Raw genomic sequence first — 23,193 nt, forward strand, 5'->3', positions numbered from 1 at the left:
CGTCAGTGTATTCTGGCTCAAATAAATAAGGGCGGCCATCAAACTCTGCAAAATCAAATTCCTCCTCCACAAAGTCGAAGTCTGGCAAAAAGTCAGCCATTATTCTATAAATCTTTCATAAAATAAATGAATGAACTTTTCAGGCTACTGTTTGGTTCTGCCTTCCAGCTGCTGCTGCTTGTTCTCGCGAGATTTCAGGCACAGTATGAGATCGCTGCTTGTTCTCGCGATATTTCGGCCGCACTTTGGAAAGCAGAGCCAAACCGAAATTTCCCTTTAAATCTATTGTGACGCGAGCTACGTCATACGTCATGGAGCGAAGGAGAGAATCTGCCGTGTGGAGGTATTTCACACAATTTCAACTGCTGTTGCACAATTGTTTATTTTTGTTAAAAATAAATAGTTCATCATTGCGCAGTCATCAATGCCTGATGTGTCTAGTCTTTTCTGTTCTACATGTAAAGGTATATAGCTTTTTAGATCAACCATGGTATCGGATCGGTATCGGGTATCGGCTGATACCCAAAGCCACAGCATCGGGATCGGTGCATCTCTACTGCATGGACTGGGTACCTGATATCAAAAGGACTCTGATCAAGATCGGGGTCAAGAAAAACTTGACTGGGAGAGCCCTCCTAGATAAATAGATATATCTGCAAGGATGCTCGTTTGTTGCCACATTCTGTACTGAGAACTACCTATTCTATTTCCATTATTTACATTAGCCTGTTGCTTTGCTAGCAGAGAGGTGTCTTAGTCACAAAAACATCTCCCTGACAGTGAAACAAAGAAATTCATAAAGACACAAGAGTTAAACATGGAGAGGAAAAGCAAGAAAAGGTGCAGTTGTTTACCAGTACGTCCGTCATGTCGCAAGGGCGGGCAGTCGGTTAGTGTGCGAGTCGTCAGCGATGTTAGCAGGCCGGACACATGCATGTCATCCCCCCTTCTGCCTCGGACCTCTCCTTTATAAATACACACACGCGCACACACACACACACACACACACAAAGGAAAATGCACAAATGTACGTGCAAACGTGCATTCACGCAAATTTGCCACATCGAAGCACAATACAAATGCACCACAAACACATACATGAGTGTGTGTGAAATCCCACAAAAGCATGCATGGACCAAATACGCAATTTACACGCGTGTAAAAGCACACACACACAATACAACACACACAATGAGCACCAAAAATCCCAGGGAATGTACATTTATCCACAAAACACAGGCACCAGCACACACACACACACACAGACACGCACACAAGGAGAGAAAAAAAGCCATTGTAAGTGTGTGTACCAATCATCCACCTGCCACCTTCAGGATCTTCCATCTTTTACACAACACTATGAAAAAGGCACACATTTTCACTAATCTGATAAACATCTAGTAAATTTTAGTTTCCAAAAGTTCAGTGAAAGAAAAAGAGAGTGAGAGTGTGTGTTTCTATGAACTTCTCTTATGCAAACATACTGAGGATGTCCTCACAAGATGATTTAATCAGGAGCGACAGAGAGTCTTCTCCTGGTACATCACGGGAGGTCGCTGCTACTTCCCATCAAAGATGACATCCGTTACGTTCACACATTAAAACTCTATTAAGCAAATGATTAATATTAACTCTGAATCAGGTGCCTCCCTGTAATGTGAAAATACACCAGACCGTATCAGTGCTCACGCTGACTTTATTAAGAGAATCGGCTCTCAGCCGTGACGTGACTGATTCACATTAAATACAGACTCTTCATCAGTGTCATTATGAAATTCTGGGTTTTAAATGCATTAAGTCACTTTTGGCTGCAGACACAGTTTCTAGAGTCACAGCAGCTCCTGGCCTCATACAAATGACTCCAATTAGTTTGACGCAGGAAGGTACAGAGTTGGGAAAAAGAGAGCACTGGTATCGGCAGATAAACTCAGTTAAGGTATTTGTATCGGGAGGAAAAGTCTGTGCATCCATGGCTAATTCACAATAAGTATTGGAACATCACAGGGTTAAACACCTCTGAATAATGGACAAAACCAGGGTTAAAACACTGATGAATACTGGACAGAACCATGTCAAAATACCACTGTGGACTGGACCAAACCAGGGCTTAATAACCAGTTCATATTACACCCAGCCAGGTAAACCTGGTCAATCCCGGACCATCCTGACTCCATATCGGATCAGCAAACTTTCTGTTGCTGCCATCTCCAGACCCTCCCAGCAAACAGTCAGTTCAACATCTGCCCGGTTAGCATGACAAAACACAGCAGCAGTGGCTAACATCCGAAACTGAGCCATTGTAACGGTTCAACTCTAATTAAAGCCATTAATAACCTTTCGCCATGTGATGCTAACAGTTACCCCGTCACTGTGGGTGTGTGGGCGGACTTTCACCAAGTGTTCCCCAGCACAGAGCTCACACTCCTGCAGCTGCAGTTACAACCCATACAGTTTGCAGTATGGTGAAGTCAGTGTTATGATGGAGTTGGCAGTTGAGCATGCCAGAATGCCACCGAAATGTTTCAAAGTATGCCTATACCACACAACTCCATTCACACTAGGCGTATCGAATGAAGTACGACATTGGTGTCAGTATCACTTTAAGGCTACTGCTGTTGGTACTGATTTTTTAAAATGATACCCAGCCCTAAAGCCACGGCTTAAATACCAGGGACTACTGGACTGAACCAGGACTAAAACTTCCGTGAATACTGGACCAAAGCTAGGCTAAAACATTCCCAACTATTCAAATAAAACAGGGCTTAACGTTATCTAACACTGAATCAATTCAAAGTTTTAACACCAGGAAAACTGGACCAAACCAGGGATCTATCTCTGGTGACAACAAGTCCAAACAAGGGCTAAAAACTGAATATTGGGACAAAACAGAGCTTGACATTGTATAACAAAGGGCCAAACCAACTCATATTGGACCAGACCAGATTGACTTTGACCAACTAAGGTTAAATCAACAGTGAATATTGGACCATACAAGTTTGAAACACCCGTGACTGTTGGGCCAAATAAGGGCCAATACAACCAAATTTAAAATGTGCAAATATTGGGTGGATGGAAAATCAAACATATCAAAACGGTCTATAAAATATCATCTACTGAAAAAGAACAACATACAGGACAGCTGTACAAAGAGAACGGAAAAAAGAAGGATGAATTTAAAATGGGGGACAGGTCAGTTGGTGACTCTAAATTGTCCGTAGGTGTGAATGTGAGTGTGAATGGTTGTCTGTCTCTACATGTCAGCCCTGCGATAGTCTGGCGACCTGTCCAGGGTGAACCCTGCCTCTCACCCAATGTCAGCTGGGATAGGCTCCAGCCTCCCCGCGACCCCGAAGAGGATAAGCGGTTAGAAAATGGATGGATGGAATTTAAAATGTTGGAGTTACAAGGTTTTCAAACAGCAGCCACACTGTGTTTTAGTTTACATCATGGGTTCATTTTCCTTCAAAATTCCCTTTAAGAGAGTAACTTGAGTTCCACATTGAAACCATGAGACAGAGATTAGTGGCAGGCTTGTTGCTCATCATGCCAATTAGTTTCAATTAGGAAAGCTAATGCTAAGAAGTCATTTTGGAGAAACAGAAAAGGCCAATTTAGTTTGGCCTCCAACCCGACAAGTGTGGCAGTCAGACAAGACTTTAAAAACAGAGATTTACTGTTACTGTTAAAAAATATACACATTCAGATTAGTATACAAATAAACAAAGTATGACTGAGCTCAGTCAAAGTATATCTTAAGTTCTGGATTCTTAAAGCACTGTGAAGAGCCCCATACAGTCCCTGTACTGTTTTGATATGATTGTAAAGGACTGATTGATGTAAAACTGAATCCAAATTTTGAGGACTTAATCCTGGCAAGTGATGATGATGCCTAAGACCACATTTGTATTCCCCAGGAAATAATTCTTTGAATTTTTTTTTGCTTTTATCAGAGGTCGATAGTGAAGAAACAGACAGGAAACAAGCGGACTGAGAGGGGTGTGGCAAACAACAAAAGTGCTCATGTGGAATCTGACCAGGAACGTTGAGATTATTTGGGTCTCAGGGCGCTCCGATATAAGCTATTTCTGATTTTTGAAGTTGAAATGTGGTGCAGATCAAATATGCGTTATGGACATGCTAAAAAGGAAATTACCACATGGAATGGTTTTGAGATTTTTGTTTTGTTGGCTGACATATAGGTGTTACTGTGGGTATTGCTTGATTATAATATTTTCAGATCTGATCTGGGCCAAACAAAAATGTCAATCTTATACTGATAATACAATCTGATATTCACCAATGCAGTTCTCATCCAAATACATTAGCCCTTTTTAGACAGGAATTGTGCAAACTTGCAGGAAAGCCCAATCAGTCTTTTTTCAGCATTGGCAGTATAAAAACAAAATTGGGGAGTGCAGCAAAATGACGCCTACCTACTTTTGTTTATACAGAATGCGCCTTTTTCGGGGCAATGGGGGGCGTGAGCAAGTTACAAAACATGTAGCTCAGCGTGTGACGTAAACAGTGACGTGGGAGGGAAGCCAGGCTGGTCAGTCCTTCGGCGATTATCTCCTACGTCGGCCTGTTCTTCACCGTCCCCGTCATCTGACGGTTAATGGCCTCTTTGTTTGCGAGGACAAGGAGGGCGCGCAATTCCTTGTCTCCCCAGTTGCTCATCTTTACAGTGTCTGTCAGGTTTGCGTTTCCCTCTTGCTACTAGCTGCTCGCTAATTCCTGCTATCAGCTGTTTCCTGTTAGTCCACCGCCAGTGGATCGCACGTGCGGCGTGCTCCTCCCACAAGTCATCAACAGCCGGCCTCGGTCTGTTTAAATGAAAAGGGTTCCGCCAATATGTCTACCCTACAAGGTGGAAAATTGGGTACCTCGGATCAACTCGCCAACCCGGCTCTATGTGTCTAAACGCTCGCAGCTTGCCGGCAAAACGGCCCAACATTCGTGGAAAATCTGCCAGTGTAAAAGGGGCTACTGATTGTTAAGGCCTGCCTGCAAAACTTTCAGCCAAACATGACATCAACATCACTTTTCAGGCCAAATTAAGTGAATTTTAAAGCAAATTTTGCTGAGTTTTAACCAACTTTGTAGCACAACACAACATAATCTGTCTCAGATTCTCAGTCCAAACTCCAATTTAACAGTAAAAGTAGACAGTGTTGATCAATAATAAACCAAGATTCTCTCACTGCGTTGTTTATTTCTCGCTTAAGATGTCTTCAGTAACATATTTCAGTGCACTTTCTGACTGTGACATTAGAATTTGTGAACAGAGAGTGGGTGCCATACTGTTTCCTGCATTGTAAAAACGTAAGCTGAAAGAAAAAACTAAGCAGCTCTGATCAAGTATGAACCAAGATTCTGTTGCTGTGTTGCCTCTGCAGAAGAAGAAAAGCAAACGCCACAGCCCTTTATCTTTGTTTTGTCTGGTCATGTAGCACCAATTTCAAAAGTATTTGTGTCTTTCTACTGCATGGACATCCTAGACTGATGAAAAGACCAACTTTCCAGCAGTAAAATATTCTTTTACGATCTTAAATTAATGAAGAAAGAATAATCGTCTATGTTGTATAAATATCTTAAGGTTTTGGAATGGACAAAACCTGTTTGATCACACTGGGTTTCTGAAAATGGTGGACATTTTTAAGGGACACTTTATGGGCCAAATGATTCATGAAGAAAATAATTAGCAGATAAATGAACATTGAAACTAACTAAAAAATCGTGCAGCTTTCATTTCCCAGCGTGTTTTTATTTGGTCTACAGCTCCAGGAACAGCATTTTACTTAGAACTCCAATTTCTGTTGAGTTCATATTACTGGAAGAACGACACGGTCCTCTGTGGGCTGAGAAAACTCTCCGACCTCTTGATGTGATCCTTTAAAAAATCCCACTGGATGACCTCAAAAATGTGTGGTGGTCAAACTAAAAATAAGGTTCCTGGACAAACATCTGAGATTGGGGAGATCTAAGGTTTTAATCTGACATCGCAGATGACATGGGAATGCTAGTTTTATGTGGCTTTTTATGGACTTAAGACATCAAAGCAGCGACAAAGAGCCACCAGTAAAATCACCAGCGATCCTGGCACAAGATGATGATGAAGACATGCACCTCACAGAATGGCAACCATATACAAAAACCCAAACACACACACACACTCACACACACACACACATCTATGCATTAAAGGTGGACAGAAAGAAACAATAAGAGACTAAAAGAAAAAACAAAGGAGGGGACAGACAGAGAGAGAGAGAGAGAGAGAGAGAGAGAGAGACGAGGAAGAGAAGGCGATGACCAGAAAAAAGAGGAAGCAAGCAACAGACACAATGAAGAAAGACGCAGGAAGAGGAAGTGTGCACCAACTGGCAACAAGAGGAAGGAAAAAAACTTCTAGACTTCCTGATCGGGTACAAGTCAGTATCTGAGAGGCGTGTGTTTCTTAACCTCAGGGGTGGGACCCCCAAATTGGCCACAGATTTCTTTTTCTGACAGCTGATACTGTTGATCCTGTGACACAGAATACAACCGCAGCTTTGGGTAACAATCCCCAAATAATGACAGATCATGTAGAGGAGGCTGCCTGTGATTTCTGAGGGTGATGTCACACAAAATATGTTGGAAGCGGTTTAATAAAACTTTTCCTCCTTCAGCTCGGTTTGTCCAGTCACGTGAGAAAAAAGGTTTTTACACCACTGAACCTCTACGAACGCCTACAAACAAATCTCACTTCTCTTTCAAGAGGATTCCTTTTTATTTTTTTTTTTTTTTAAGAACAGAGTGTGTAATTGGAACCGGCCTCAGGAAAAAACCTCAAAACACAGGGATTTATGAGGATAAAAGGCGATGGATGTTGACATTTCACAGCCTGCAGTTCCACATGCTCAGACACATCAAATAGAAAGCGGAGAAGAAATGCAAAGAGCCGTGCATTCAAAAAACTGACATGTCTGACACCTCCTTCCACCTTTATTTCTGATTTCAAAAGCACCTTCCTGTGCGATAAACCTTCACCCAAAGCTGGACAGTATGCGTCATGACAAGACATCTACTACACAATGAAGGGATGAAGCATCTAGAAGAAAGAACGACAGGGATCAGTTGTAAAATACCTTCTCTGCTCAAATTAAGGATACACTAACGCAACAGCACACTCGTTTCTGCTTTTTGGTGTCTCTTCCTCCTAAAAGTGCCGAACCACAGGCGACACCTTATATGGTCATAAACAGGAATTATATAAGAAAGCTATAAGTCCAAATAGGAATATTGAAGTTATACTTTACAGAAAAATGTATACAACAAGACTACGACTGGACTGCTGTCGGAGCAGCATGGGAACTTCATAGTGTCAGTTTATATGTAAACATACCATCAAGTACAGCAAGGTCACCATAAACTCAGCACAAAGACACTGTAGGAAAAGTAAAGGAATCTCACAGGGATATTTTTGTCTTAACTGCCCCAAATATCAGCTCATGGAGTGTTTCGATGTGTCACTGACAATAAACTAGAGTCTGGGTTGAATTCTCTGTGTAACGTGGATGTCTACAGGTATCAGACACTTAACTTTAATGCTTTTTAAGACCTCAGCAAGACGACTTTAAACCAAATTTAAGACTGACTTGGACAAATCGTCTTTTTATTATCCAAGCATTGCAGGTAAGTATGCAGTCCTGAGCACAGGTGGGCTTTGTGTAGGAATATGGTTGTTGGAGTAAGTTTTGTTCATCTATATTTTGCAAACAGGTAAGTGCAAGTACACAGAAAAGCAGTATTAGGTTCAGTAGAAGGTTTTAAGATTTGCAATATCAGAAGAGCTTGACTCATTTTGTCACAAGTAAATTAAACAATGGATAAATTAAATCAAGTAAATGTTCGTGGCAATTTATACCTAACAAGCTCAAATTTAAGACGATCTAATGACTTTAAAGGCCAAATATTTATACATTTGAAGACATTTGAGGACTTTTAAGAACACGCAGACACTCTGGTGTCCCTTTACACCAACAGTTTCGTTCTGGTTCCTGCAACTAATTTTGAACAGTTCAAAACCTTTCGACCGAAAGTAAATTGGGTCAGAGCCAGAAAACTTGGTTCTCATCTGGAACCAAAAAATAGCAGGTTGTACATGACGACATCAGTAGGCGTGTTCAGGTTGGAAAGAGAGGATGGAGAAGGCAACAATGGAGAAGTCAAGTTAGAAATGGTTAGGAAAAAAAGAGGGTACAGTGGTCTTAATAGTTGGTCCATGCTTGCTTTTTTGGGTGAAAACAAACATCAGTATTAACTGCACAAAAGTTTGCAGGTCAAGGTCCCAAGAGTTCTGAACAGAACCGGATCAAGAACCAGAGCTAATTTAGAGGAATAGGGGGGGATGTGTAACATGGTTAGAGCAAGACAATAACTCTGTCCAAGTTAGGGGTTTAATTCCAGCGTTAAAATGTATGCATTCACAGTCCTATGAGGAACAACAACCACAGTTCATTTTCACTTTTTCCGACAAAGTAACCTGTGCTCCTACAGGGACATCAGTTGTCAAACTACAATCCAGATAGAAACACAAAACCTCTTATCATGATCACCTTCAAAGTCAAGTCAATCTAAATAAGTAAAAAAAAAAACACAGGCCAAAAAAGCTTCAACTAGATTCTATATTTTCAGCAACTATAACATTTTTGAAAATGTTTCCGTATTTTACTTATGACGTCAATGCTGATTATATATAAATATTAATGCTAAGCACTTGTTTGGTGATCTGGCCAAAAAGTCTTCAGGGTTTACCACACATTCGTTTATTTGTGGCACACGGCCACAATATAAGCATTTGTTGCCACATTTACATTTTTTTTTTGCTGTAATTCTCTCCATATAGTTTTGGTGCCATAAATGTTTTTCCAAACTAATTTAGATGTAACCAGCCACGTTCCCATGATAACCAAGCACCACATGGTGGGTTTGACCAGCTAAAAAAATTAAATAAAAAACTGCTTTCGCTCGCCTCTGCGGCAGCAGATCCATTAATCTGATCCGATCAGCTATGATCGATCTGACCACAAACTGATCCAAAGCAAGTCTTGAGGGTGATGATCAAACAGTTTGTTCCTCAGTTCTCCACCCCACGAGTCAAACTCAACAAACTGCTGCATTCACAGACCAACAAACCTCCGAATTCAGTGAGAGGACACATGAAAAAAGGACAAAAAAAAAACTGCAGTTCCTCTAATGACCACTTGAGGTGGGCTCCAAAAGTGAGTCAATCCCTTCAGACAACGCTGTTAAAATATCCAACTTTACAGCGGAAATAAACATGTTCACAGCCTGATACAAAAAACAGTTTGGGTCTCTGTAGCGACTTACCCCATTAGTGACAGCTGTACAGGGGTGAATGTTTAAATAACTTACCCGCTTTAACTTTGTTAAGGCTTAGAGTTACACATAATTAGAGGCATGGCTGCTTTGAGCGACAGGTTGTCTGCAGATAGTGCCCTCAGCTTCAGATCCACCCCTCTCTCCTCCACAGCTCCACCCTCTCGTCCAAATCTGGTCACTTCTGGCTCCAAAAATCCAAGACTGCTAAAATACCAAACCTGAGGCTTCAAAACGGGAGTCCACAAACCAATAGGTGATGTCACAGTGACTATGTCCATTATTTATATACAGTCTATCCCATTTAAAGCCCCTACAAGACAAGGAACTTTCATTTTGAGTTGATTTTGGCGACCCTGTAGACAAAAGCGGTAGTGTTTTGCCGGAATGAAGCCTACATTTCCCATGAGCTCTAGCGCGTATTGTCGTAAAGACGCTTACCTGGCTCGCGCATGTGTTTGTTTTGGGGATGAATGAAACAACAAGACGGGAAAACTTTGCCCCCGCTCCTATCGGGGATCCCAGCTCACCTCTGCCGCGCCCCAGCTCCACCTCTCCGGCGTAAGCGCCACTGCCGCCGGGGTAAACGCAGCGGTCGGCTGGTAAGGCTGAAGGCCTGTTTGGCGAGCACTTCCACGGCTTCTTGGACTGAGTATGGAGCGGTGCCTCGCCTCTTTATTTCTCGGCACTCGCTGGACCCTGTCGACGCCTGGCTGGTACCTGTCGTCGGCCCGGATGAGGTGTTCCAGCCCCGCGGCCCCTGCTCTCCTCGTCCCCGCTGGCGCGGGGTGAATCTGCGCAACCTGCGGCCTCTGTGTGTGGCTCCCCGGACAGCTAACGCCGTGGACCCGCCGGCTCCTGCCAGGATTGGGCTGGTAAATGTTAGATCGCTAGTGAACAAAACGTTTATCCTGAAGGATTTCCTGACTTCCTGAGGATTGGATTTTCTCTGTGTGACTGAGACGTGGCTGACTGTTGGTGAGGCCAGTGCTTTCACAGAACTTTTACCCGATGATTGTTGCTATTTTAACTCCCCGCGGACGTCGGGTCGAGGAGGAGGAATAGCGACTATTTATAAATGTAAGCAGCTAGGTAAGACGTGTGCCGTCTGAGTGCCGTAAATCACTTCGTCCTGGAAGCGACCTGGGGCGGACCCGGAGACAGTTTCCTAAAGGTATGGATATACACTATATAGAAATAGCTTATCTTCACACCGATGGTCTCATTTGCTGTTGTAGGTCACGCACAGACATCAGCAGAAACGAGACACTTTTGCATATCCAGTTAAAAGTTCCTTGTAGCGGCTTTAAGGGATGTGCCGACACAACTGATTCTCTATCGATTGCCAATACCAAAATCAGTAAAGTCTTTAAGATGCAGGAGGAAAAATTGCAGATGCTGTTTTTGTTTTGTCTCAGATAATGGGGCGTGTCCAAATGCACACTAAGTATGACACACAATCCTGCAAACTGACTCTGTGGTTGCTCAGGTAATAACTCACTAGCCTAGCAACATTGTGGCTACGAACAAACCATAACTCTTCAATAAGTCCCAGTAAAAGGGACTGGACGTTTAATTGGGACGAGGCTTTTATTTTTGAAGTTTGACGGTATTTCAAAAAGTTTGAATGAGATTTGAAAGTTGAGTACGAGCCAGAATGTACTAAAGATGTGGAACATTTTAAAGTTTCTACATGAATGTATGAATGAAGAAAGAAGCTTTGTAAAATGCTTAAAAAACCTTGAATTTGTGTCAAATTTGAACATTCCTCCATTCATTTCAATGGGGAAAATTTTTGTGTAGAATAACAAAGGTTGGGAATGCTGCAAAAGCCACCCACCCTATGTTCAGCCCAGTCCAGACCAAAGATTCGCAACTAGAAAACAGTTTTAGAGCACTGCAGACAAAAGTTGCGTTGGTGTGAACTGGCTGAAGTTGCCTGTTTCTACTCGTCTCATCATAAATCTTTAGTCTAAACTGGGCTTTATTCTCTCAAAAATGAAGTTTAATTCAAAATTTAATTTTTAACTTCACTAAGCCCCGCCCCTTTGTGATGGTTGGACAAGCTGTCGCAGTAAGCATGGAGCCCACACTGTAACTAACTGCACTCCCTGAAGAAATATGATCATATTTTTGTAAAAACAAAAGAGTGATTCCAGAGAGAAGCAGACAGAGGGGTCTACAGTCTGTGTTTGAAGGATATATCCAGGATGTNTGGTTCCTGTACAGCAGGGTCGGTCTTTGTTTCACTGTTATAATCATTAAAAAGCAAAAGCAGCAGATGTATACATTCAGTAGGCTATATCTTCAGTAGCTAGCTAGCTAAAGCTACGCACAACATTTAGTTCCAAATCCATAAAACCAGCCTGAAAATGAAGGAAATCTGAAACGATTGCATTAGGCCCTGATCACACAGAGAGCGTTTAAGCAATTGGAGGCGCCTTTTTGTAATTGTTTTAATGAGAATGAAGCTTTTGCCTCGTGGTTTTTGCGTTGCGACACGCCTTGCGTTTCTGCACTCTAGGCGCCTGGTGTTTTTGTCGGAGTGCTCCGAACTCCTCGCGTTGAAATAACTTCAACTCAGAGTGGAAAAGCGCCCCACGTCATCTCTTTTTCGTCACCGTTTATCCCATTGTCCAATTAGATGATTTGAGAGGTGGGCCTTCTGTGGTGGTCACGACAACAAGTTTCCAGTTGGTAAACAATGGAGAAGAAACTGGTGGTAGTGGTTGCTGGATACCCAGAGCTTTATGACCCGATGGTAGACAGCAGGTTGTCAAACTGCCCCTGCGTCATCCTAAAATATGCCTGTAAACGTCCATGATGGAGGAGAAGCTCCCGGACCAACTGGTGGTACTCCCCATGATCCAGCCTCCTCTTTAGGGTCTCATGTACCCACACAGATCTCTGTTTATCTGTGCCCAACAAACTATTTGCTGACAGCCTCAACCAGAGCCACAGGAAGTACCCTCTGCCTCAACATTTCAGGAACTAGCTACTAATTACTGTCGATTAACTAAAATAAATGGATTGATTACACGAGAAGGTGAGAATAAGGAGGGGAGTCCATGGTTGCCTGGCAACAATAAAAAGGCGTAGCAAGCGTTTTCTTTTTCACTAGTGGAATTTATTTTTTTTTAAAAGGCAGTGCGGCGCGCTTTCAGTGTGACCAGGGCGTTTGAGTCGTTGTTGTCGGACCCTGCGTCCTAGGGCGGGACTTAGCGAAGGGTCAACTGTCATACCAGCAAGTTTGAAAACGGCCTTAACTGCTGACCTGTGTTACAACTGACCCCAGTCTCCCCTATGAACCATACTATGAAGGGTCCATAGTTAAACAGCAGAAACATTAAGCTGAAAGTATGACACACAGAGAGGAAGAAAACTGAAATAAAGTAAGAAGACCCTTTAAAGTCCTGTTACAGTTTCTACCAACAAGCTGCTTGTGTGTTTTAATGTCACAGATAAAGCAGCAGTAGATGAGCGTCAGGATCAGTCCGGCTGCTGTCATTAAGAAAACCGTTGTAAAGAAACGGTGACAACACACCGGGGTGAGCTCGACTCCTTCTCCTCCTCCAAAGACTGCCTCCCGTCACTGAGAGGGGAGCCGAGGAGGTAAGAAAGGAACGAAGGGAAGGAGGGAGGGAAGGAGTCACGGAGCCCGACCTTTTCCTCTACACCGCGGAGCGAGGAGAAGCCCCGCCGCTGACTGGAGCCCAGGAGAAGGGGAAATTAAACTGAAAGCAGCAGCCCTCCCCTCCCCGTGCTCAGGCTGCGCTCTGCAGCCGATCAGATACTCACAATCTTGGCATTAATAAGGTCCGGAGGGCGGTATCCGCTGCGCTTTCGGAGGCACATCCGTGTGGTTTTTCTCTTCCTCTGCCGCTCCGCACCGGGGTGGGGGGCTGCCGCGTGGATCTTTTTGATTTATTTCTCTAAATATCCCGCCGCCGCCGCCGCCGCTGTATCGGAAGAAGAAGAAGAAGAAGCAGTCCGCCTCCTCCCCCCTTCTGCTCTCCTCCTGCTCGGGTTTTTCCCACAGAGGGAGAGACGTAAAGAAAGAGTGTGTGCGCGCGAGAGAGAGATCACCGCCCTGGCTGACAGAAGCGGCACAGCGCATGCGCGGATTCACACGTCCATCGAAGCAGGAGGAGACCCGGAGCTCTCTATAATAAAACTTTATACACTGTTTATATATATTAACTTTTATTTGGTGTCATAAAACATGATTAAAAGTAATAATTTATGCGCTAATTTACCAAAAGTTTACTCACTGAAATACATACTTTTATATACTTATTTTTTAATACATATAGGCTAATTAATTTTTTTATTTAATTTTTTTTAATTTTGTTTTCCTCACACATTAATGCATACACAATGAATGCCTTATAGTCATGTATTTAAATATTTACAATATATATTTATATAATATATTTTTTGTCTAGTTTTTTTTTTTTTACTTTTATTGTACATTATGTTATTGTTTGATTTTATGAACTGTTGACACATTGCTGCTTGGTTTTTTAATTTGTTTTTTTGCTGTGCTTTGAAAGGGGCCTATAAATAAAATACATTATTATTATTATTATTATTATTATTATTATTATCATATATCTGCACCCAACTTTATGTTTTATATATGATTTTTTTGTGAAAAGAAATTTTACTGGCATGCATCTGTTCGTCTGTACAGAATATAAGTAATATAATCTTAATAATAAATATGATAAGGATGCCACGTTTGCAGCTTTGCTTCACAATATGCTTTTACATACAATATAGTTTTTATATTTAATCAACACGTGACCACAGACTGTTAATATAACATAATGTTTAAGTATTTTTGTAAAGTGACACTTATTCAGTGTTCATTTATTTATATGTGTGTGTTTTGTGTAAAGAAATTTTACTGACGTGTATCTCTTCAAATATTGGTAATATTAATTTCACAATAAATATGATAAGGGTACCATGTTTACAGCTTTGCTTCACAATAAGCTTTTATATAGGCTACATTTTTAATTTGTTAAATTGGCTGTTAATATAACATTATATTTAAGTATTTTTATCAAGTGACACTTAATCAGACAAATTATTTCTACATTATCTGTCATTTCTAAATTCCCTTATAGTTTGCACAGATGTTAAACGAACTCGAGAGATGCCGTGCATTGACACATGCTGATGGAACAGCCTGCAGAGAAGTCAAGTGACCACAAATAAAAGTTTTCAGCCATATCCTGCTTTGCATACGCACCACAGATCAGCGTGCGATATTTCTGGCCACAGGCTACGAACCACAGGGGCCAACTTCTCCTCTCCTCTCCTGCTGTGGATATTAAGCAGAGAGTTCAGCTGAGGCTATTTTTCAAAAGTCAGGTCCTCACATTCACAGCTGGATTCCCAACATTATAATGTTCTTTACAGGACTCTGCAACACTCTGGTCTAATCAACCAACAATAGATTGACAGGGTGAAACAGTGACAACAAAAATAACACAGATACCTAGAAAGAGGGAGGAAAACAACACCGGGGGTCCTCTGTGAACTATGGGTCCGCCTTTTCAGGAATCTTAAAGTTCACATGTCCCCAAACACATGCTGAGAATCAGTGCAAATAGATGCAGCAGCTGCCGATGCTATTTTAATCCTTCATTTATACATCCATATTTCCTAGAATATAAGGGGATACTGTTCCACATGACCACGACTTTCATGCATATTGAAAGACCTCATATGTTTTCCTGGGTTCACCTGCTTAACCTAAACCGACCCCAGGGCTCTGTGGGCCCTCATCTGACACCCAGTGGGTGCTCGATCACTAAGGTTTCTCGATCGCTGACAGACTTCTCAATTTCTATTTCATGTTATCTCATGGTTGTCAGAGGAAATACTGAAACTTTGACACGAGTAAAGGACAAGAGCGAACTTTTCAGTGTGCTGCCACCAGTGTGAAACTAATTAAAGATTAAATAAAATGTAAAACTGTATCTGTGGTCATAATTACTCCCCTGGAGGATGTCTCTATTTTGATTTTTGGTTTAAAACTGGTTAAAAAAATCATTCTTTTTTAGTTTAAATGTACAAATTGTTGAGTTTTGACAGGAGACAGTTGGTGTGTCTTTGTGAGTGACTGCTTCAAATGATGTGAGAGGACCGGGAGGAACAGGAGGGGGCGCCATACACCAAGCAGAGAGGGAGAGAGCGTGAGAGGGGATGGGGGGCACAATCAAGCAAACACGGGTTTATAAGTACCTGATACTTGTACCAGCACACAGAGGCAGTCCTCAGTAACACTCTGTCCTGCATAAACAGGCAGCTTCAAGTCAAACTGAGAGTGAAAATGTCTGTCTGTTTTAATTTATTGGACGTTCCTGCCTTATTTCCAGTTCTGACAATACAGTGAGTTCACTGAATCACCTGCTATTTACTTTAAAGTCCATCAGACTTTTCCAGAGCCTTATCTTTCTCAAATCAGTATCCCATATGTTAGAGGAACACAGTCAGGGCGCTGTAACCATCAACATTTCACCTCCTTCAAGTCAGCAGCCTGTAATATTGATTATAAGATATTTAAGTTTAAATAAACACCCATCAGTTCACTTTAAATATTGCAGGTAAAATCTGTTTCTCCAACCGAGCGCCCCCTGTTGGAACAACGTCGCTGACACTGACTGGAGTTGCCTTTCGTCTCCACCTCTGTATGTTATCAGAGGTAACCTTTGATCAGTTACACAATTCTGAATCATATCTGGTGGCACAAATCTCCCCTGATATGTGAACGGGGTGTGAAGCCTTATCAAATGCATTTCCACTGCCTGAAGCATATCGGCTGCTTTGTGTGTGGGTGACGTAAAAACATTGAGGAAGGCCTTTGTGTGTTGTAAATCTCACTAGTACAACAACACAGGGCAAAAACACACAACACAGGGAGGCCAGCTGAGTCATGTCTTGTATATTATTATACATACGATATGCTCCACTGATAACAAAAAGCTGTAGAGAGTAGAAAGCATGTGGCTGTCTTTGCTGTATCTATGAAATAAACTGAACCTGGCACTTGTTGAATGCCCCGTGCAGTGCCCTCTGTCACCACAGGGGAGCACTAAAGCTGCATATCAAGTCCATACACGCAGCATTTTGAGGTTATGTAGATGGTGTGTTGTCTTGCACACAGATATTGACCAGCAGTTGATGCCTTTGCTCCCTCTGCTCCAAACATTTGATTTGTCCTCAAAGAACCCGAGTGCAGTTTGTGTTGTTTTTATGACCGAGTGATCCCGGTGAAGTCGGCTGAGCCTGTGATATTTTATCTCCACAACACTTTCACATTACCCGGCATCACCACCTGAGTGCTACCTGTGAAACTATAATCCAATAGTGATTAGTTCCAGTGGAGGAATTAGGGCTTAATTGCTCCGCCTCAGGGTGGGACTAGTCATTTCTGAGGGAATGCTGAGTGTTTCTCATTGAGTTTCATGTCAAGTTAATTTCCCTCTTCATCAAATGTGTCTCAAAGGACGTCACAGGGAAAGAGCCTACAGAGATCTGGCAAGTCAACAAAACAGCGTGATGCAGAGGATTCTCAAATGGAAGCAAACAAACAAGGAAACAAACTGCCAGAGAAAATGTATTATGGAAAGTGAAAAAAAAAAAAGCCTGGAGCACAGCAATTCAATTCAAAGACAAATTTCCAGCAGGAAAAAGTATTCAGTGGGTTGTGTGACAAAACAAATGAATGGTTTGTAGTGAATGAGTCAGAGAGATGGAGCGGATGTGAAGTACCATAATTCACTTCCAGTCTCCTCATTAGTTTACATGTTAATAAAATTCGGGGTGCGTTCCAAATTGCATACTTCTCCTTTTACTTTTAGTATGTACTGCAGCTGCCCTTAAACATCACACCCTGAACTTTGACACTTTTATATCTGTTACCTTGGAGATAATTGTTGTTGATATGTGTGTAATAATTATGATTATTTTGTTAACTTAAACAATCAATATTCCTATTATTGCTACTCTACTGGTCATCAGTTACTTGAATGTTCTGTCTTCCATCACTGAGACTTCTGTCAGCTGTCAATGAGCTGTCAAGTTGTCATCTGTTTGCGGCTCAGTCGATGTGACGTATCATATGCTGTGCAGAGGATTGTGGGTCAGAATAGCCAGAAAAGCATGCTGGCTTACAGACTGCAAAACTGGACCAGATGTAGTCAAACATCCTGGTATTTTTGGCATACTTCATTTTCCATATTGGGACATACTAAATATCTTTCTGGCATACTATACAGTATGGTAGTGTGGGTGCTGTAATTGGTTATGTGTTGGGTCAAGCTGACCAATTTAAAGGGACAATTTGCCCAAAAGTCGAAAATGCATATTTTTCCTCTTACCTGTGCTGCTGATCAGTCTAAATTATTTTGGCGTCCTTTGTTTGGATGCATTTCCCTTCCTTTCCGTCACTCCCGCCAAATGACTGGATAGATGAGTGGTTGGATGGAGATCCGAATCAAAGAGGGGGAGTGAGCAGATTGTATGAGAGTATTCAAATGATTGCCTCTCCATCACTTAATAATATTAGGGCAGCGTGGGAGGAGGAACTGGGATTTGAAGTCTCAGGTGGCTCCTGGCAAAGTGCAATTAAGAGAATACATTCAAGTTCAATCTGTATCAGACATAGTTTGCTCCAGTTTAAAGTGCTCCACAGGCTCCATTTGTCTCCGTTTGACTTGCCAGGATGTATCCAGATGTGGATCAGACCTGCTCCCGATGCTGTCAGGCTCCGGCCACCCTCTACCATATGTTTTGGGCATGCCCAAAGTTGGTACAGTTTTGGTCTTCAATATAAAGTATATATATATATATATATATATATATATATATATATACATTTACTGTTAAATACGTATATGTTTTATATCATTATTGTTGCTTTATTTTCATGTATCTTGTGAATGCTGTTTGTGGCCTCGTTGATTGTATTGTATGTGTTTGCAGTTTAAAAAGCCAATAAAAATATTTGAATAATAAATTGCTGTGGTGTGAGTTGCCAAGTTCTGGAGATATCAGCTGTAGAGATGTCTGGAACCAGATGGCGCTCAGCTTGTGGTGCTCAAAACTCCAAAAACATACATTTGGAAAACTCAACAGCAATGTCTCTTTCCAGAAATCATGACCTGGTTACTTGAGATAATCCACAGACCTTGTTGTGAGCAGTTTCATGTAGGAACTATTCTCTGGCTATTGAACTAGAACTGTAAACCCAACCAAATCCTCAGAAAAAAATTGTTGGCATTGTATATTTCTGCAATCTACAGTTTACATTACATTTGCACGTTACTGTGTAGTGGATATGTTCAAATTTGACATGCCTGTACATTTCAATAACGCTGTGGTTAATGTGTAGTTAGGTAAGGCACAAAAACTACTTGGTTATGTTGGAAATAGATAATAATTTGGTTTAAAATACCTGGTTTTGGGGGCACAATCCCAGGTGGATTCACAGTGATGTCTCAATGTAAAAAACAACTGCTTTTCATGGTGCTGTACCTGGTGGATAAACAGCAACATGTTGCTAAAAAAAAACACCTCATTTGGTGGCTAAAAAGCTGCTGGAAAAACAGCGATGACTGGCTAAAACAAAACCTGGTTTTGATTGTTGGCCTTAAACACTGGCCTGCAGCCTGGCAGGCGTCCTGTCAAAGTGTCACACCATCCACCATCCGCTCTTCTTCTACATGACAAAGTCAGCTCATATGCCACGTCACCTTATAAACATTGATATGGTACATATGAAACATACTAATGTAATGTATCCATGGTTTGCAGGAATGTACGATGTCAAACACATCACTGTGCAGAGGGAAGCATGCTTTTACTGTTAGCTCAACTAGCACCATTGAGGCCATGTTTACACGAAAACGACACTGAAAACAGAATCGTTTCTCATTTTCGTTTTGAAAAAAGTTCTGCATTTAGATGACAACGTTTTGATAACAATCTCCGTGCACACGGATCCGCAAAAATGACCAAAAACGCTGCAGTATACATGCCAGGCCAGTAGTTGGCGGTGTGACACTTACGCTTCCTTCTACAGAGCGGCGATGTATAAACAAACAAAATGGCAACCGCATGAACGTTTGTCTGGACGGACGACGAGGTGGAGTTGCTACAGTAAATCTACACTGTGATGGGGAAGTGTTGATAAATTCAACAGGGTGAGCAGCACAAGCAGAGCTCAGGAGTCCGCCATTGTTGTTGTGATGGTCGACTTTCTCGTGCATGCCTAGTGACTATGCGAAAAGTCTCCGTTTTCAGAGGAACTGCATATTGCAAGTTTAGATGACAACGGAGACGGTTCCGTTTTCAAAAAAATTGCACTCTGGAACCCGTTTTCAAAACGTTGCGTTTTCAGGCACCCAAAACACAACTAAAGTTTACCATTTTCAGTTGAAATCGTTGTCATATAAACGGGACTTGAGCTAGCTAACGTTACAGCTCAGCTGGAGATGCCATTAATGTTTATATCTCCCACTGACATAAGCATGAACCTCTTGTCCATTAGTTACTATGTGCAGACTCTACATTCAGTGAATGTAGAGTCTGCCTCCGGAAGAAGAGCAGAAGAGCCCTGGTTTCCGGTTGTAGGCTGTTTGTAGTCCGCGTGATATTGACCAATCACGTTAGAGCCAGCTGCGGTCCGTGCAGTTAACTAACAAGGTGGAACATAATTGGCGTCACTGCAAACTCTGAATCCACCGCAATGGTTCAGCATATTTACTTATACATAAACGGAAGTCGGAAACGGAAATTCACCTCCTCCGCCCAAATCAAACCGGAATGCCAAAAAACTGGGGGTCTGCCCCCAGAGGCTGTATCGCCGTCTGCCGGAAGTCAGACGCCGAATACAGCCGATGGGTTCCAAGAATGCTTCTCCATGAGAAGATGCACGCTTCTTTCTACACATTTGATGATTTGGTTGCCGGTTGTAGTTCAGTATAAAGAAAATAGTTCCTCCATCAAACTGCTCACAACAAGGTCTGTGGATTATCTTGAGTAACCAGGTCATGATTTCTGGAGAGAGACACTGATGTTGAGTTTTTTAAATATATATATTTTTGGTGTTTTGAGCACCACAAGCGCTTTAGCTCCACTATAATGGAGAGAAGGCAGACATTTGTATAGCCCATATCTCCAACACTCAGCACCTCATGCCCAAACAATCTCGACTGATAAACAGCACTACAGGTAAGATAAAAAAAAAAAAAAATTTTTTATTTGAGTTGAACTGTCCCTTTAACAGTTTAAAATATGGCAAAATACGTTTTCCAGTATAACACATTGTCTGTAGGGTTTAATTATGGAGATGGAATATGACGTGATGTGTTATGCTATGATACTATTCAGGCCAGACTGACTCACCAGTGGGAACAGAAGCTAGTAATATCTAAATAACACAAAAGGAGATGTTTTCACTTTTAAAATCAGAGGTCAAAAGTCGTCATCATCATCTTCATCTCTGCCACCATCAGCTACAGTCACAGAAACTGAATTTAACAATACACACTGACAGTTTGTCTTCTCCATTTTTTACCTGCAGATTATGTCAGGTTAAAAGTTTGGCTGGGGAGGAAGTGGGAAGTGAAACTTTTACACACATCTGCAAAACAGGAAAGACAAACACACCCACGCGCAACTTACAGTTTTATCCCTGCATGCATTTATACTACAGTGATCTTAATTACTTTTAAAGATTGTGTGTTTCTGTTGTTCCTGTTGTGTTAAATACATTTTCTGCTGCACAACTTTAAGTCCCCTGTTGAGTTCGGAACAAAGACTGGAGCAGAGTGAACTGCAGATTGTTGATAATTGTTCTCACTTGAAGCAGCCATGAAAACACTGGTGCAGACAGAATGTAATGACACAGACAGACCAAGAGCTCCCAACGGGAGAGGACCTCATGTACTGACTTACTCAGCTGCAGTCTTGTGCATCCAGTCAGACACCAGGAAGTCATTTGTCCATCAGACTCTCCTGAGACACATGGAACATTTAAGAAAATGTTATTTTAAGCTCCAACAATCTGTATTTTTAGTGACACTGAGTCAAATGACTAAAAGGAAAGTAGTCGCTACTAATTATCAGCAGCTCTGCAGCTCTACCTACCTCGTTCAGCTCACAGTTTGGTTTTATGGCACATTCACTGTTTGGTTCAGTCTCAGCGCTCTCATTGACCCTGTTTCCAGCAGCAGCAGCAGCAGCAGCAGCAGCAGGCATCTATTTGCAGCAAACAAGCTTTGGTAAACCCACTGTACACTTCCTGCCCAGCACCAAACAGCAGACAGACACAGCTAGCAAGGAGCTGGTGAGCACACTAGAACTTAAAGGAGATTGAATATTGGACTCACTGGGTGGACACAAACTGCAAATGAATGTGAGGTCACTCTGTGTTTACTAAATTGTTTCTTCATTAATTTGATGGGATGATATTGTCGACACATTTGTCAGCTTGTTGCGGAACTCTGCTGCCCCCTAGTGGCAAACTGAACCTAAAACGTTATTTTATTTAAAATAGCCACCATTTTGAAAACCAGAGCCTCGTTTAATGATATAGTGCATGCACAGTGAATGTAAGTTTAAATCCAGAATCACAACTACAGTTTAAATGTTTTACAAAATCGCTTGCAAGGTTAAAATTGTCTCATTGTCAGGTGTCGTTATTTGGTGTTGCTCAATTTCACGACATCTTTGTCCTCTGTCAAAACATTTTGAACTAAATGACTAAATACTGCTGTTTATTAATAGACCTAAAAGTGAATTTATACTTGTGCGTCAGCTCAATGCAGAGTCTACACTGTATCCTACGCCGTTGTGAGCATTTATACTTGTGTGGAGGTGTGTCTGCGTCACTCTGCAGTTACACCTCCAAAACACTTGTCAGCGGTGGGGTTTCTGTAAAGTGCTGTAAAGTTTAGTTGATTCAAAACACACATTAAACACACATTAAACATGTCTTAATAGAGAAAAATTCAAACACAAGTACGCAAACTAGCTTCACTATAACTCGCATCATTCACAGACAAACACTTGTCTTTATCTGGACACATTTTCCAAACAAGCACAACATGCTAACGTTACTAGCACAAGCCCATGGCATTTTACATTGTATAAATTAGCCTAGCAGCTAGCAGAGATTTCCTCTGCACCTCTAGTATTTTGTGGAGGCTTTTACTGTCTTCACAATTTATTGTTTCTTATCTGTGAATAAAAGTAAATAAAAGCTTTGTTTCCACTGAGGGAAATGGTTTCTGCTTACAGAAACAGACAGGAGGGCTGCGTCGCTGCGACATGTAGTTACATTTCTGCAAAGGTGCACATCAGGCTACAGCGTATGTTACAACATAGCCTCAGCGCCGTAGGTATGGCATGGGTTCGATGCGGATGGTGCAGGGTGTGACACCTTGACAAGACGCCTTCCAAAATTGCAGACCACTGCAGTGCAGAGCACAAAATCAGTTGTGATTTAGTGCGTCATTGCTGTGTTTCCAGATGATTTTTAGGCATCAAACGTGGATGTTTTATCAGAAGCCATTGCTCTTTTTCCAGCGGAGATAGTGCCACAAAATTAATTCGACATCACTGCTTTTCCAGTGGGGACTGTGCCCCAAAACCAGATACTTTCATTCAAAACATGTTCTTTTTCGAACCCTTGCCAAAAGTTTTTGTGTCTAAACCTAACCACACATTAACCACACTACTGTTAAACGCTGAAGTTTAAAGACTTCTGCTAAATATGTGCAAATACAACGTGTT

At 41.8% G+C, this 23,193-nt stretch overlaps 1 protein-coding gene across 2 annotated transcripts in view; it reads right to left on the bottom strand.

Annotated features, from left to right (window-relative positions):
• rgs19 (regulator of G protein signaling 19) overlaps nt 1-13,559 on the bottom strand; it is a 55,310-nt gene extending 41,751 nt beyond the window's left edge. Inside the window, exons 1-2 of one of the 2 annotated variants that reach the window (XM_050065681.1) lie at nt 13,180-13,559; nt 855-965 (exon numbers count right to left, since the gene is read on the bottom strand). In XM_050065681.1, coding sequence (XP_049921638.1) covers nt 855-869 — 15 coding nt within the window. In that variant the 5' untranslated portion in view covers nt 870-965; nt 13,180-13,559. The remainder of the gene's footprint in view (nt 1-854; nt 966-13,179) is intronic. The other variant, XM_050065680.1, reaches the window with a different exon arrangement.
• Nucleotides 13,560-23,193: the final 9,634 nt, after the last annotated feature.

This window comes from Epinephelus moara, chromosome 16, assembly GCF_006386435.1.
Source record: "Epinephelus moara isolate mb chromosome 16, YSFRI_EMoa_1.0, whole genome shotgun sequence".
NCBI classification, from domain to species: Eukaryota; Metazoa; Chordata; class Actinopteri; order Perciformes; family Serranidae; genus Epinephelus; species Epinephelus moara.